General features: G+C 44.3%; 1 protein-coding gene across 1 annotated transcript in view; it reads right to left on the bottom strand.

The window, feature by feature from the left end:
* PLPP3 (phospholipid phosphatase 3) overlaps positions 1–16,768 on the bottom strand; it is a 45,756-nt gene that overhangs the window by 19,134 nt on the left and 9,854 nt on the right. Inside the window, exon 2 of the mRNA XM_074906126.1 lies at positions 1,669–1,826. Within this exon, the coding sequence (XP_074762227.1) occupies positions 1,669–1,826 (158 nt within the window). The remainder of the gene's footprint in view (positions 1–1,668; positions 1,827–16,768) is intronic.

The following is a 16,768-nucleotide window of genomic DNA, read 5'->3' as shown; positions in this document are numbered from 1 at the left end:
TTATGCTACAGTAATTCTGGTATCTGGGTTACATCTGAAAAAAAAAAAAAAGAGGTCAGGCTGACTTGAATTTTCCATGCATGCTGCCATAGCAAAGAAATCTGTTGCTTCAATTCCTCGTTAGCCATTTGTATCACTCAACAGCAAATAACCAAGCTTTTGAATTTACCTTATTAAGTTACATTTGTTGTGGGCACAGCAAAACCAGGGCAGAAACATCTCATTCTTTGGGGATTTTCTTTCTCTTTTAATTGACCTGCTATTTTGAGGTAGAAAGTTGATGGATCGCATAGGCAGCTGATTATGTTTCCAGTTTCTGTTCCAATTCCTGTATTTGCCACTGCCTCATTACTGATCAGAAGCACACTCCGCATGGAGCCGGCGTGCCGATAGCTCAGGCAGTAATGCGAAAATGAGAGGCTTTCTCATTCCGTTTTTATGGCTTTTCCACACTTGGGGGTAATTCACCTGCAGGGTAAAATTCTGCTCTGTTTATAGTATTGGGGGTCTGGCACCTTTCAGACTTGTTTTGAGGAGGAAGGGGGCATAGGAACAAGGCAGTTTTGGGGACCTACTAAGTGACCTGAGTGAGTATATGTGGTCAGGAAATCGGGGAGGGTTCACAGCATGAAGCAGCAAGGTTGAGGATGGGGTATTACCAAAGCAGGCACTATGCCATGCTAAAATAGCTATTGCCCATGACATTGTTCCTACGAGGAAAGATGAAAGCCAAGAGGGGAACAAGTGCTCCTGACCTCTCCATCTCCATCCCCGCCAGCTGAAGGACCAACAGCATCTCTGGGAAAGCACCTGCGCTGTGCTGGCAGCAGGTGAGAAGGAAAACGTAGGTACTTTTCATAGGGGAATTTCATCTTCAGCTGGAAGCATTTGATCAACAACCAGGAGACAGCTCTTGCCTTCTGCCCCAGCACCAAATACATAAGGAAGCTGGCATAAGGAAGCTCAGCTCCATGGGCTGAATTCAGCTTTTCGGATGACATAAGGCTCTCACCATGCAATTGTTTCCTAGCACAGCTCTAGGAAAGCTGGCAGGAAAAGAAAAGTGAGGAGGCATTGGCAAGGTGGTGCATTAACTACTTTTTATGGTGAGGACTCTGGGAATACACTCCCCATAGAAAGTTTTAATTGTCTTTTTAAAATGGCTGTAATATACAACCTCTTAAAAAGCTAATACTAACCTGTGAAACTTTTCCAGGCACCAGTTAGCTGAAAAGATGTATCTTTTTTTTTTTTTTTAGACCTTATAAAACAGGCAAATACCAAGAGTTATTTGAATAGGGACAAACCATGCCAAGTCCTTACTGACATACAAGTCTTCTTGCTTCTACTCTGAACTTTTACTGGAGGGTGAAAAAGCTCTTGTGGCACTCACAGACTTGCCCAAACAGCTTTGGGCCTGTTTATGGACTTCAAGGGTAATCTCATTCCTCCCATTACAAGCTTTCATTTGCAAATCTACTGCTCCACACTTACACAGAAGTCAATTCAGAGGAGATGTGCACCTCAGTAGATAGCATGGACACTCTGGTAAGTCTGCGTTAAATTCCCAGCGCCAACAGGACATTCATGCCATCAACTAAAGAGGTGACAAAAAGCCATTGGGGATGCCCAATGGACAGGAGAGGAGATTTTGGAGGTGGTACTCACAGCAAGGATAGCGATGAGGATGCCTGCAGCACACAGCACTGCATCATTGATCGTCTCCATCGTCTTCAGTGGGTACCTGATGCTGTCATCGTCGCAGTAGAAGCCCCGCTGGTAGGGCTGGATTGTGCTCGTTTCAATGATGAGGAAGGGCAACCCAGCTAGAAAGAAGGGGAGACAACACCAAACCCATCAGCAATACAGGAAAACACAAGCAGCTCACCAAAATAAACAACCACAGTCAAAGAGACCCAATGACCCAACTAGAAAAATCATGAAGCACCATTCCTGATGCTTTTCTTTCCATACCACTGTCTTTCCAAGGGGAATGGCATTGGGATTTGTTTTTCCAAGCTGCTCTTGTGGGGAAAAAGCATCTCCTCTGTTATGGTTATCAGATGTCTGCACTGCCTGGTTTCAGTTAAGCCTTCTGCATTGCAAATATTAACTTACAGGAACGGACCCCTAAAGCAATCCCTCTGCAGAAAGCCATGAAAATGTATCTGGCACTTTTCTCCGGGGAGGGCCCAATGCTCTGCCGCGCGCCCCATGGCAGAGCAGCCCAGAGCTGTGCAAACAAACACTGGAGGATCGAGTATCGGCACAGCTTCTCCTACCTGCTCAGCCCAGCTACACTCCATCCCCATTACTTTTATGCCTTTGAAGCCTCCCTTGGCTCCCTCCTCCTCTTCTACAGGGTCTGTTTGTACCTACTAGTGCCATAAGACCTGCTTTGAGCAGCTGTGGGACACCCATCCTTGACCCATCCATGCAAGGGGAAACCCAACCAGCCCATCCACAAGAGCTGCTGAACTCCCATCAGAACCTGTTCACCTTCAAACACATTAAAGCCACGTGAAATCTGTTTATAAACCCTGTTTGTGAACCCTCTGTGCAGGAGACCTGCATCTGCACAGCTTGGCTGGACCTTTGCACCAGGCATGGAGGAGATCTGCTCAAAACCATGGGGTGATGGGTTAGGACACACACTATGGAGGAGACACCTTGAAATAGATGCACATCTGTAACTCCATATTCATCTGTCAGAGAAATACAGCATTGCCTCAAATCTGGCAGAAGATCCCTGGGGTATTTCCCAGCCATGATGCTACCTTGGGTAGGGCACCCTCCTTCCCTTTGCCTCAGTTTCCCTATCCATATTCACTATTAAGCCCATCACCAAGAGGAGCGGTACATCCCTACCAAAACAAGCCTCAAATTCCCCAAAACCTGTGTTCAGGCTAAGTCACAAACCACAAGGTACAGGAAACCCTTATCCCACTTGCAGAACAAAACCCAGATAAGGGGAAAACAAATGCACAGTGGTTAAAGCTGTCCTCGCGCCAAGACAAAAGGTCTCACACGCAGATCCTACAGAAAGCACTAGGGAATATTTGTCAACCACTAACTTTCTTCAGAATCTGTGAGTTTATTTAGACAGCTAGAAGTCTATGACATCAGAGGGTTTTTTCTTCTAAAATGAAAAAAAGTAGTTAAAAAAAAGAAGTGCTGTTTGTTGGATTTGACCTAAATTTGTCCACGGTACCTTTGCCATGATCACAATCTGCTAGATGTGATTAGCAAGGGTACCATACAAATTGTCAAAAGATGTCATCAAAATAACGTTCCCCATCTCCATGTGAACAACTTTCTGTATTTCACTTTGCACAATCCATTTTGGCTCCTTTTCCTATATGTTAATAGGTTTGTCTAATCCAGGATTAATAGCAGGTTTTGGTAGTCTTAAGAAAAAGGAAAAACTCCATCATCTGTGAGCAGGCACAACCACACACAGACCTGAAGCCTCTCAGGTACACAAGAGTGGCCAGGGCTACTGCTCGGGACTCCTTTCAGATTCTGTCTAAAAACTCTGGAAATGGGTTAACTGCAAGCACTGGGCCCCAAGGTGCTTGGCAGAGCAGGACAGTTTCCACCACACGTGTGAACTAGCAAGGAAAGGTTTCAGAACCGCCTGTCCAGCTCAGGTTTGGTAAATAAAATCGGACATTTCATGTGAATCCAGTTGATCTTCATTCCACTATTTAACTGTTTTGGTGCCTAGCCAGCTTGGCCCCAAAACGTGCCTCTGATGCCAGCAATCCAATATTAATAGGCCACTTAAAAAATCCTTAAGTTTCCCAATGAAAAATTGCAGGAGAAGAGCTAATGTCGCTCGGTGCGATCCAATTTCACATGCACTTGAAGCAGCAGCGTAACAGTTGAACTCAGGGAGTAGACATGCCACGGTTACGTGGCTTATTGTTATTTCTCCAGTTCCTCTTGTTAATAGCTTTCACATGACAGGTCTGTAAAACACATGTTCCCACAGACAATAAAATACATCTGAAAGCTAAAACTGGCTTTAGAAAAAAAAAAAAAAAAAAAGAAGACAATAGTGTTCCTATATATTACGTGAACCCAGGAATAATAAAGATTTGTTTTCCCTTCATTCATTGAACAGCATGGGGTAGTATTTCCGCGTTTCAATTATATGTATGCTTGCCACAGCTATAATAAGAGTATAACTGACCTATATGGTATACATTTTCTTAAAGTGCACATAGGCATAGTTTAGAAAATCCAATGGTTTTGTTTTCTCTCCTACAAACTTGTGGTTTAGCGGGATATTGCCAATCAAGTCTTGACATTTTTCCAGCAAAACAGTAACCTCAGATTCCCTTTCCCCCCCCCCCCTTTTTTTTTTTCTTTTTTAAACATGAGAAACATAAACATACTCTCCATAGTTGAACGGATATTACTTAGAAGACATAACATGCCTTTGATTTCGAGGGCTGGGTGAGAGACTGTTCTTACAGCCATAATTACCCAAGGAAAAGAACACCCCAGCCCATGGAGAATGGTAAATTGTGCTCAAGATGGCTCTTCTTCCACAAGGTTATTTCTTGGAGGACGGGTTGTCTAAGTGACTGGGTCACCACCCACATTTTTTTTTTTGGCAAAGGGGTTTCAGCACGAAGAAGCCTGTAGCAGTGCCAAAAGGCAGCCAGAGAATGGGTTTTGCAGAAAAACACTACAGAGGGAAGTCTGGAAGAAGACAGAAAATTAAAGAGATGCCTTTGAGATCCCTCAGCAAAACACCACAGAGATGTTATTCACACCAGATCTGCTGGAGGCAAAGGTATCCAGAAGTGGGGCTACAGCCCACACACCCTTGGAAATGGAAGACAAGCAGCATTGGGTTGTACCATGAAGATGGTACATCTGGCCTCATCTCCTCTTCTGCCCCAGCCTACCTCTCCGATCGCATGTTTTAATAGGAAATTCAGATTATGTATCCCTGGCTGCAGCGATTTGCATCTACAAATGTAACTGGTGAATCCCATAAAGGTGCTAAGTCTTCAAATGCCACCACTTCTCATCCCTACTCACAATACAAAACTACTGAGAATATAAGAGGTTCATTTCAGAAAATGGTAACGAATGTTGGCTTGCGTCAAAGTGAGCAATACAGTACATCACAGGCAAAAAATTACCCTGACTTTGGGGACGGTCACTCTTTTCCAAAAATGGTCCTATTTAGCCATTCTGTCTGTGGCTACAACTCACCTACGTGTACAGACCTACTGCAAAATATTTAGTAATGCTGTAGAAGGGCCTCACTCCTTAATACTGGTATCTCCATGCTGAGAAATTACACAGCAGCCCGTGGACCATGCCCCAAGGCATGGAGGCAACCCTGCCTGGCACACCCATATGGGACTGTGCAACTAGAGAAGTACTGTTATCCCCATCTCACGGAGGAAACTAAAGCCCAGAACAAAGGGATTTTCTTATTCCAATGCAAAAAAAAAAAAAAAAAAAGGCAAATGGAGCTGAGATTGCCTTCTGAATTGTAACATACTTCACAAGGTGAAGGAAAGTTTTTTTCTCCTTATATAAAGGGGATTTTTTGCTTTAATAACAGAACAAGGAAATCCCAACCACATGCTTTTATCTAACTATGCCGTAGGAGATCAAACAGGGCTCCAAACCATGAGCATAATAGAAATCTCTCGGGGACTGATCCTGCCCCATCCAAATGGGCTCAGCCCCGCTCTGAGCAGCACAGAGCAGGTGTGGACACTAACGAATTGTGCGAGTCACAGCAGGATGCTGTGAGGCTGGACATTGAAAAATGATGTTGCTTTTCTTGGGAGGAAGTCCAAGTGACTTGGTGACCTCTAACTGCTGGTGTCCTACGCCAAGATATTTCAGTGCAAGGTTTAAATTTATTTGTCTTTCCATTTAATAAAGCCAATCAACTTTGGAAATCTAGCACCAAGGAAAAAACATTCCTTTCTTTGGTCAGCACCTTTATTAAGAGGCAATTAATAGGCAATAATCCTGAGAAGGCTGGCAGCATGAAAGCTAAAACCCCACCACCAAGCCTAAACAAAAACCCTTGCAAAATCCCCATGTACTCTCTGACCAGCTTGAAATGTGCATAAAAATCAAAGGCACAAGAAAAAAGGGCTCTGTGTTGGGTACAGCACTTTGAATCTCAGTCTTTGAAAAGTTAATGCATGTGCAGATTTAATGGAGAAAAAAAAAAAATTAAAGAAGGGGCTAAGCTTTCGTTGGCCAATTATTGGAAAAGCAGAGGGAGCGGGAGAGGCATTTCTGCAGTGACCCACCCATGCAGCTCATCTTCCCAGCCCAACCTTCACCTTTGCACTAAATTAAACACCATCACAGTCTTTTTTTTTTTTTTTTTAAAAAATGTTTGGTTTTGATGGAGGTTGGGTTTTTTCCACTAGATCTTCTTTCAACCCTGCAGGTCAGTGGGATGTTGCTGGCTATCTCAACAAAGCAATGGTAATTTCTAACAAGCACTCTGTGATGTGTTTGGCTGCTAGTGTCCAGGCCCTGGGCATGTTTTTAAGGTTTCGGTAGATTAGACATCTAGCTTAATAAGTGAAAAAGACCATTAAATAATTTGGCAGGGCTGAGCAGGGTATCCAGTTCCTCATTGAAGACACACTCTGTAAATATTTGGGTACCTACAAGAGACAGGCTTTCTATTTGAAGTACTTAGTGGCTGATATTGGGTACATATAAACCTTATTTGGTTCACAATATTTGTACATATTTTAAAATGCATAAAAACTAGATAAACCTATGGCAGGATTTTACTGGGGCCTTAAAAGTTGGCTTCTCCAACCAGTCTTGGCAGCTGCTGCAAGAGTGAACAACTCTTGAAGCTAGTTGACATTATAGATATATATATAAACACACACATATACACACGCAGATAAAGTTTAGTAACACAAAGAACAGAAGTATTCCCACATTTCCATCATATCAGGCATATGCTGCCAATCACAATAGGGCCTGATTCTGCACCAGCACCAACAAAATAGGTGGCTGAAGGGATCAGTAGGAGCTTGATCAACTAAAAATAATCTCAAGGGACCTGATCTACAGCCCAGTAGCAGCCAAAAGAAGGATCCTACTGCAGACCAGATTAGGACACTGAGATTTTTAAAGGTCTTGAAAACATCAGTGATACACCTCCTTCCCAGTGGTTTTTGACTGAATCTGGATACTTGAGGCCCACGTATTCACAGGAGACAACTAGGTTAACATGAGAAAAACAGAGTACCAACAACTCTGTTATTTTATTACCTGCTCAGTCTTAATTGTTCTTCACCTTGGTCTCAGCAGTCTAGAAGACTGCACTGTGCATCTGCCTATATTTTGGAAACACATCTAATATCTTTGTTTGCAAAACAGATTCTCATTCAACTCTATTACAGTTCCACTACTCTCAGCTACACAGACACATGAGGATAGAAAAATTTCCAAACACACAAACAAACCCTAGACTTTACCGTAGAACAGGTACCTGCTTTAGAGTACCAAAGAACTTATAAACAAGGATCTGCATGTATTGCATTTCTCCGATTTGACCTGTTCAGAAAAATCCTAGGACACAATGGGTTGATTGCCACAAAAAAACCCAAGATATTAGTTCATTTTCTACTTGCTGTAGGTTCTCCCATGTAACTCACACTAACATTCGCGCTACCCCATGTCGATCTGTCTGGTGTCCTTCCTATCAAGAGGGTGACATTTCAGTCCATTTTATTATTAGCTGTATTTCAACCAAATCACAAGAACCATTTTTAGGTCCATCAACTGCTACGGAGTCCAGAAGACTTCCTAGTGGGCAGACACAGGTTCATTTTGACCTAGATGATGATATTCTCTGGGTTCTTAGGTTTGGGGGTGGTGGTGTGGTGTTTCTTTTTTTAATAAGAACTGGTTATTCAGGAATGCTGGGCAAAATGCCTTCTCATGCCTGCTAGTGCAGTAGCGAACAAGAAGAACGCCAAGAATATTCATTTTCTATATGGACAACCTTATAACATTGATGAGTCCAAGTTGCAGAGATATTGAAGAAGTGCCTCTAAAAGAAACCAATGGTGGTGACAGGAGTGACAAGTCTATCTACCTGCTGCCCAAACCCATCATCCAGAGACTTACCCATCCTTTGCAGTAAATACAGCCCTGTGCAGCCTGGAACATGCTTATTGACCCAACCATCCTGGGAGAATAGGATTATAGAAAGGTTCTTGGTCACAGATACTTTAAATCAAATGTCAAATTATTCTCACGCACTGCAAATTCCTCTGGATTCGAAACCTCACTAGAATAGCTTCCTGATGCGGCTGGAGCACAACGTGCCAGCCCCACTCTCCAGGAGCTCCAGATGAACAGGAGTGCTGCCATTGGTTTTGCTGGGAGAAATACTGCTTTTAGAGAGTACCAGCCACCCATTTCCAGAGGTAAACACCACGTACAAAGGAAGAAAGAGTAGAAGGGAATTCTAAGAAGTCTGTTAAGTTGTTCCTCCTGGGAGTTTGGCATGAGCTGAAGTATTAAAAGAGCTTTATATTAAAGTGCATGTATATTTTAATACCTGAAAAATGCATTAATAAGAACCAAAGGTCTTATCCAAGCCACAATATCTAGATGCATATAAAATTCTGCATCTGTGGGGTAAACCAGATTTAAGCCAGACTGGCCAATCAGCAAAAGTTGGAAGGGGTGAATATAAGAGACATTATCAATGGGAATCCAGACCCAGCTCCAGTCAAACATGATGGAGACAAAGCCATCATTTCACATTGTCTACAGCAAGGAATAAAATGTGAGGCACCATGAAAACCCCAACGTGTCAGCATCTTTTGAGGCACCTCTATACATCCAAGCGCTTTGGAAGGTCTCACAGATATGACAAGTCTGACCTAGGATGACCCAGCTTGAATAGAGGGAGAAAAAAAAAAAGAAATTAAAAATGTGTCTGTGAACTCTGCAATACCGAGGGCAAACAGATCGTGTGAAAAATACACTGCGGTGACTATTATGTTTTCAATTACAAACGAAGCGAACACGGTTTGCTTTGCTGGTCAGAGGGGTTTGGAACGAGCCCTGCCTCACCACGACTCATCCAGGCTCTGCCTTCGAGGAAGGGCTCGGACCACTGCCCAGCTCTGGCAATGCTTGTGCTGTGGGAAACGGGCACAATACCCCATTTATTTGGGGGAAATCTAGGAGCTTCCCCTCAAAACCGATTTAAGGGTGAGCGGAGCTGCTGCTCCTTATCATCTTTGTCATCCCACTGGCTGCAAGAACTGTAATATTTCCCCATATAACAACAAACCTGTTCCACTCCATCAACCTCTATTCAAGAGGAAAGTTTTGTGGGCTGTAGGTGTTGTTTTAAAATATAAAATCTCAAGCAGAGACTCCTTATCTCAGCTTACTGCGTCCGAACACCACCATGTATAAGCCCTGTCTCCTCTCTGCACAGCCACGCCGAATCTTAACAAGTGGAAATACATAACTGCAGCCAACGTGATGCAGATCTCAATTATTTTTAAATCCACAAAGGTGCAAAACTTTCAAAGCAAAAATAAAAATAAAGCTAGTTCACCCGGTCAACATCAGGTCCCTTAAAAATAAAATTCATCTGTTGAACTTTCCAAGCTTCCTCTCCCCCTTCCCAGAGCATCCCAGCCAGGCACTACAGCTGTAATTAAACACATTTTGGGGAGCAACTGCTCCTGTGCAGGAGGCAGCAGAGCCCGTGGCTGCAGCGCTGAAGCCTGCCGCAAGTAGCTTTCTGACCCAGTTCTGTCAATGTACCTATTGTAAATGCAAAATCCTTCTTTGGATTTGAAGCAGCAGCCACCTGCATAAATAAGGCCAGGTTATAACTCTGTAACCAAATACAAGCACTGAAAGCTTAAAAAGTTTGCAGTCCAAAAGGCACTTCTGACCTCTTCCTAAAAGTTCACTAATCACTTTTAATTCATAATTTATTTCCTCTTAATATACTTGCTTTATAATACACACACACACACACCCCCCTTCTCCTTTCTTTTTTCTGGAAGTTCCCCAGGAGAAAATGGTATTACACAACTCCCTTGATTAACTGGAAATGAAACTTTTCCCTCTCGGTAGTCAAGATTTGGTAGAGTTTCCAGGATATAACGCACAGTACACAGTGCTGAAAGAAAGGCAAAAAAACATGAACATGGGTGGAAATGATCCAAAGGCCCTTCGAGCCATGGGGGTTTGATCTCAGTGCTTCCTAGAGCAGAGCTCAGTAAGGCTTTGCCTATTTAACAATGGGTACAGAGGTGTAAGATTATCGCTTTCCCCCCCGCTCTGTATTTTAACTGCAGTTACTACACAGCACAGAACCCCAATGTATGACAGTACATGATATAACTGAGATTGCACTGGTACCCAGGTAATATTAAAAAAACCTAAAAACATGGTCCTAATTAAAATAGCTTTGTATTAATGGGGTGGGCAGATGTGTGACAGCTGTTGCCTTGGCCATGCTGCCATTGCACTGTCTGCAGAAGTTTGAGTTACTTTGGTGGGAAGCAGCTGAGAACAGGATACTTTGGTGGCAAGCCATCACCTGCAGTGACAGAGGTGTCCACCTAAACAGAGGTTTTTTGGGACAGCACAGTTCTGTGCTGCACACCACCTGGGTGCACTTCTGGGTGCCTTTTATCCCCCTAAGAAACGGCATATTCTGCAAACCCAGATGATGTAGCAGTGTCATGGCAACACCTAAAATTTCACCACCCTCTTCTACAAGCACTGGCACAAAGGCCAGCCACGGTGGGCATGTCCACCTTGTCACACCCAGCGTCACAACAGCCCCTTTCCCATGCACTGCCCAAACCTCCCTGCCACGGCTGCGTTGGCAGCCAGTTGACATTTCATAGCCCTGTTTCCTTAGGGGACAGTATAAATCAAGGCGCATCCAAACAGTACAGGCAATGGCCAAGTCTCTATTCACACCGACTCAAGGGACACAACATGTACCATGCTTTTTAAAACCAAAAATGGATAACTCCCATTTTCCCTTTCCAACCCTCCTGTAACAATGCTGTGCCCTGCTGTCAAGAAACATGTGAATAAATTGGGGAAAAAAAAGGTTAAAGAAGCCCAAGGGAATAGCAGTCCCTTTTTCTTTATTGCAGTTAATTTTGACAAAGGCTCTTCTGTTTCCCCCTTTTTTTTGTTTTTGTGTTTGGGGGGTTTTTTTGGTTTTTGGTTTTGGTTTTTTTTTTTTTTTTAGAAGGGCTTCATGCCAAGTTGCATTATTCCTCTTCACCATGGTACTGCCATGAAACCCGCCTGGTATGTTTGTCTGAAAATCACAGGTTTTCATGGAAATTGTTTTTATCTCAACAACAACTCCCTTTGTCACCTCAGACATGAAAAGAGGAGGTGAAGGGCTCAGACTCAAATCCAATCCCAGCAACAAAGCATCCACGAAAAAGCACCACGACCTTCCAAATCCATGAAAACCTACCTGCCCTCACAATGGGGCAGAAACACTCCAAAAAACCTTTTACTACCTCCCTCGTAACACCAATGCAACCACAGACACGTGCAACATGCTGCAACTCACTTCGCACAGCCTCCGTATTAAACACTTTGAGGCTTGGGAAAAAGCCCATACCATCGGTGGGGTTGTTTTGAAGGATTTTTAAATGGAAATAGTTTCTTTTCTTGCAGCCCACCGTGGCAACCAGAGCCTGCTGGCTCCTGTCAGCGAGGCAGGAGCTCAGCAGCTCGTAGGGGGTGTCCTCTATTTCCAGCCTATTTACTGTTCTGTTGAGAAAGGCGCCTATAGATGCTCCAGTTCTCAGATGGGAGTTTGGAGGGACTCGGTTATTCAACAAACCAGCCCTTTCTAAATGCTGTCAAAGGAGTGATTTGATGCCTTTCAGTGCTTACTATACAAAACACTGAAAGACCAGCGAACTTCAAAAGCCACAGAAGCGGAGCTGGAGTTTGGCAGGAGTTCATTAGCTGCCTGTGTCCTTCTGTGTGTGGCTTGTAATTACATGCAGACCTGATGCCAAATCCTCGTCTACCGAGGGGTACTAATTAACGTGCTATTGGATGATTCACAGGTAGCTAATGTCGAGATTTATACAACCGGTGTGCCAAATATCCCATGCTTTTTTTTTTTTTTTTTAAGCTGGCCTTTTTCCCCCCCCCTCTTTTCAAGTTATTGTATAAGTGAGGTTTTGGCAGCAAAATTGGGATTGTCCAGCCTGTTCCTAGGCCACACACTAGTGGGCCTGATTCTGCTGTCACTGTGCACCAGCGTCTGCAGGGATGCATGAATCCCTTGGTGCATGGGCCAAGGGCTTGCAAGTTTAACTACCTACCGTATTTTCCCTTCATATAAAGCATAAGAAGAATTCTAAAATTGAGGTAGAATTTGGACTCCATACTTGCTGTTTTACTGCTTCTCCTTTTATTCCTATAGGCAGTAAAACAATAAAGCAGGAGCTTTAACAGCACCTGGAAAAGCTGAGGAAGCAGGTACCTAAAAATTATCATTCACCTTTGCAGGGGTAAACGTATAAAGCTGCATCTCCTGCAGGAAAATATAACAGTTATTAGATCTTTAGACCAAAACCAACAAAAAAAGCACCCTTCTTTCCTTACTTGAGATCTGCATCCCTTTGCAGCCAGCTGGCTCCCAATGCAGCCCTTGGCAATTAAAACCTTGGGAAGTCAAACACAACAGCACGGAAACGAGCCTTTTGTTTTCCTGCTTTTTCATTCTTGTCTTGTGCTTGATCCCCAAACAGATTTCTCAAGCTACGGGGAAACCATGGGCCCAGTGGAGCATCTTGGCACTGACTTGGAGGCAGATCTCCAAGCACACTAGTTTGTCACCACTGTCGGTTTTCCCATGGAGAGCAGGAGACCTAGTCATCATTTCCTTCTTTTGGTTTACTTTATACTTTGCAAAAGTCAAGGTGAGCCCACTGAACTCCTCCCCACTGTCTGCAGCACCTCGGTGGCCTCCTGTCCCCAGAGCCACCCTGAAACAAGTGGCACATGAGATGGGTATAATGATTTCAGCTTTACTGGAGTCTTGATGCTCATGGGCAGAAACAAGACTGGATACAGGAGCCACAAGAGGGAATTTGCAGAAGTGGTCAGCCTTGATGTAACACTGCTCCCAAAGGTACCAGCCACAGGACAACTATGAATACAAAAATCATGGCTTTGGAAGAATTATGGCTATACTATAACACCCAGAGACCCTCATTAGCAATAATTTGATAGCTTTTGCTCTTCTTCCTTTACCTTTGTCATACAGCTTTCCCTAACAGTTTCTCTGAATTTTCTTGACAGTTGTTCAGCACGCAGACACCCATGTCTCCCACTCTACCCTCCAGACACCCCCATTTCCATATATTTTCCTCTTTCACGGGAGAAGCAGTTTCTGCATCACACTTCTTACTCCCATATCATTGCAAAACACATTCAGCCTTGCAGGATAACTCTGTGCCAAAAGAGCTGTGAGCACAACCCAATGCTCATACCACTTTATCCTTCTAATAAACCTTTCACTGCATTTGACATGATACAGGTCTTGTCCAGCCATGAAAGCTTTCTTGCTTATCAGGAGAAATTTTAATCAACTAGAAGGGAAAACATGGCCTGACATTTTATTGCTTCCTTGGGCTTTGCTTTTAGATGTTTCAGTTTTCTCCAATTTGTACTCTTGCTAATCTCTTTAACCAGGGATTGGTAGAAAGCCTCAAGTCTTTCATGCCCAGCAGCTTCCCCCAGATAATTTGGAGGCAGGGTAGGCAGAGGAGCATGGGGGCAGCAGGGCCAGGGTAGGGGCTCATGGTGGAGTGGGAGAAGGCACTAGGCAACAAGCTCTCACATTCACTTCAGGTTCTGGGACATGGTTTTGTCCTGGCCACAATTACAAAACAACAAACAACGTCTGTGGGGAAGGGTCATAAGAAGTTCAGCTTTCCTCTATTAAAACCATCTGGTGCCTATAAAAAACCCCAACTGGTTGGTTGGGATGGTTGGTAGCACCTCCTCCCTGCTCAGCTCTTCCTGGCATTTCTCGAGACCGTGGTGGAACTTGGAGGTGCCATCATGATGGACCAGGCTGCTGTGGGAACGGGAGCCCAGTGGACATACACCCTGCTTTGCATCCCCTCCTGCTGTGAAGAAGATGCCCCAGCATCCAACTCATTTCTCTTCTCCTTATCTGAGCCAGACCCTTCTTTATGAGGTGCTTGTCCCCTCAGCAACACAGGCTCCTGCCACAGTGCTCTTGGTGAGCCTGTGAGAGGGCTGTGCTTTCTGAGCAAAACAAAAAGTCCCTGCGAGGCCAGCGTGGGACCCAGCAAAGGGTTTCTCCAGGTCGGAGACACCAATGGGTCCCCCTCCAGCATCAACAGTGAGAGGCATCGCCAAACCTGCAGGGGATGGGAACCTTTATTTTTCCTTTATTAAAAAAAAAAAGAGCCTAAACCCTCCCCTTTGTTTCCAACAGAAATAAAAGGAGAAAAAAAAAAAAAGAAGAAAAAAAAGAAAAAGAGAGGAGCCCTTACAGCCAGTTCCCCAGCCTGTAACACAAAACCGCGCTGTGCTGGGAAACCCTACACCACGCGGCATCCAGCTCATGTACTCCTGCTCCACTCGCCGCCTCCCGGATGCTTCCCCAAGCCCAAACTGCCCTTGAGAGAAGCCAAGCCTCAGCCTCTGCTGAAAAGCTTCTTTGTTTGGATTCCCCTTCCAAATCAGCGTATCCTGAGATTGAACTCGCTCCCACCCCTCTGCAAGGCTTTTTAATGTTCAGATGCCTTTGGCAGCGGCCAGATTCGCCAGCAGGTTTGCGGTCCTGTAATAGCATTCAAAACCTTGGTGCTGGGACACGTACAGTGCTAGGAACTTTCTTCACGTTAAAGGAGAGGGGGGGGGGGGGAAAAATTGCAGAATTACTTCAAACGATCCTTTAATCATAAATTGCAAACAGAGGGACTAAGTTCTCCTTAATTAAACAATAGCTTTAATCAGCCCTCAATAACCTACATTAAGGCACACCAGTGAGCTGGAGAGGCGCTTTTTATTCTCTCAAACTGGAGTAACTGAAAGAAAACTAGACAAGGCATTGGAGAAACCCAGGCATGGTGTCTGGTCCATAGACGCATCACCAAGAGGGTTTGACCCCCAACTGCTGTCACAAGCTTTCCATGCAACCTCAAGTCCATCACTCACTGCGCCCAGAAACTAAATACACCTTCCTGCACTGCCCACTCTGTCTGCAAGCTCAGGGGCACAAGTGTGCCACCCACGTCTGTACAGCCCCTGAAACGCAACAGGGTCCCCTGTCTCCCTTGGGCTTTGCGAGCACCCCAAAATCCCACAAAGGGCAGGACATACAGTCCTCCCACGCCAGGACCTCTGGTGTAGCACAAACCCACCCAAGACCCACAAATAGTCCCAAGGCAATAATTCGAGTTACCGCTCGGAGTGAAACGCAGCAGATCTTGCGCCAAGGGACTGTAACAGGGACATCAGCCCTGCACCTCGCCCCGACACCAGAGGGAAAAAAAAAAAAAAAAAAAAAAATAATCAACCCTCTTCTCCAAAACCAGCCTCAGGCCCAGGACTTGAAGCAATTTCATTGGGGAAAAGTTGTTTTTCACTTGCAGTTAGCTTTTTAATCGACCTCAGCGTTGTATCTTTTCTCTGTGAAAGCAAAATGCTGAGCATTTAAGCAGGTGGATTTTCAGACTGTGGACCCAATCCTGCATTCGGAAAGCAATACACCCTGTTGCAGGCAACTTCAGTGAGAGCAAAAGCAAAGTCCCTGTAGTGATATCCACAATCCAGATGCATCCCAAACTTTATCCCACTTATCTGGCTGTTGCAAACACACTGCATCCCTAGACCCTGCAGTAGCTCATAGAGCTTTAGGCACTGGAAAAAATTCTTTGTGCCTATGCACGCCGTGATTTATCAAAACAGGTTTTCTCTAAAATGCTATTTGACTTGTCCAAGGGTTTTTGCATTTGACAAAGACTCGTACCAGCTCAGTCAGAAAAATAAATGACACAAAACTTCTCCTTTAAGGAAAAAAAAAAACAACAAAAAAATCACCCAACCCTCACAGCCCAATGCTTTAGAAATGCTTCCACATGCTAATCAGCCTCCTATTCAGCTCCAGACTGAATAGGACTCCAACAATGACAAAGAAATACGCTGAACCTATTCCACATTTCATCCCCTTCACTCAAAATGTTGCTGTTACCTTGGTTTTCAGCCGCTCTGTGGGAGCTGCAGCAGAATGACAGCTGCATGCTAAAGCTGCAGGGATGGTCAAGAAACGAGGAGCACTAGATGAAAAAGTATCCATCCCGGATTATGGGGAAAAAAATGTGGAATTATTTGATGAAATAGTCACTGATGCTGCAAACTTTGAAAAGAATAAATAAGAAAACAACAACAACAAAAACAAACCCCAAGGCCTCTACTGAAAACATAGCCTCTTGTGGTCAGGCAATAAGGGATATTTTTTTTTTTTTTTAGCTTGGCAAGTATGAGTAGGCTAAAGCCCCCTCCAGGCCCTTCCTTTGAGAAATAGCCATTTGGCTTATGCATTATCAACTGGCAGACGTCTCAGTGCACCTTTCCCCCACATCCTTAACCAGAAAAACTTCAGCTCTTATTTTGGGAACAGATGAGCCAGTTCCCACTGCAAGGGGTGATGCAAGGTCATTTCCCTTTTCTG

The sequence above is a fragment of the Athene noctua genome, chromosome 5 (assembly GCF_965140245.1).
Source record: "Athene noctua chromosome 5, bAthNoc1.hap1.1, whole genome shotgun sequence".
Taxonomy (NCBI): domain Eukaryota; kingdom Metazoa; phylum Chordata; class Aves; order Strigiformes; family Strigidae; genus Athene; species Athene noctua.
Note: the sequence above shows the minus strand (reverse complement) of the source record. Positions and strands in the feature narration are given on the sequence as shown.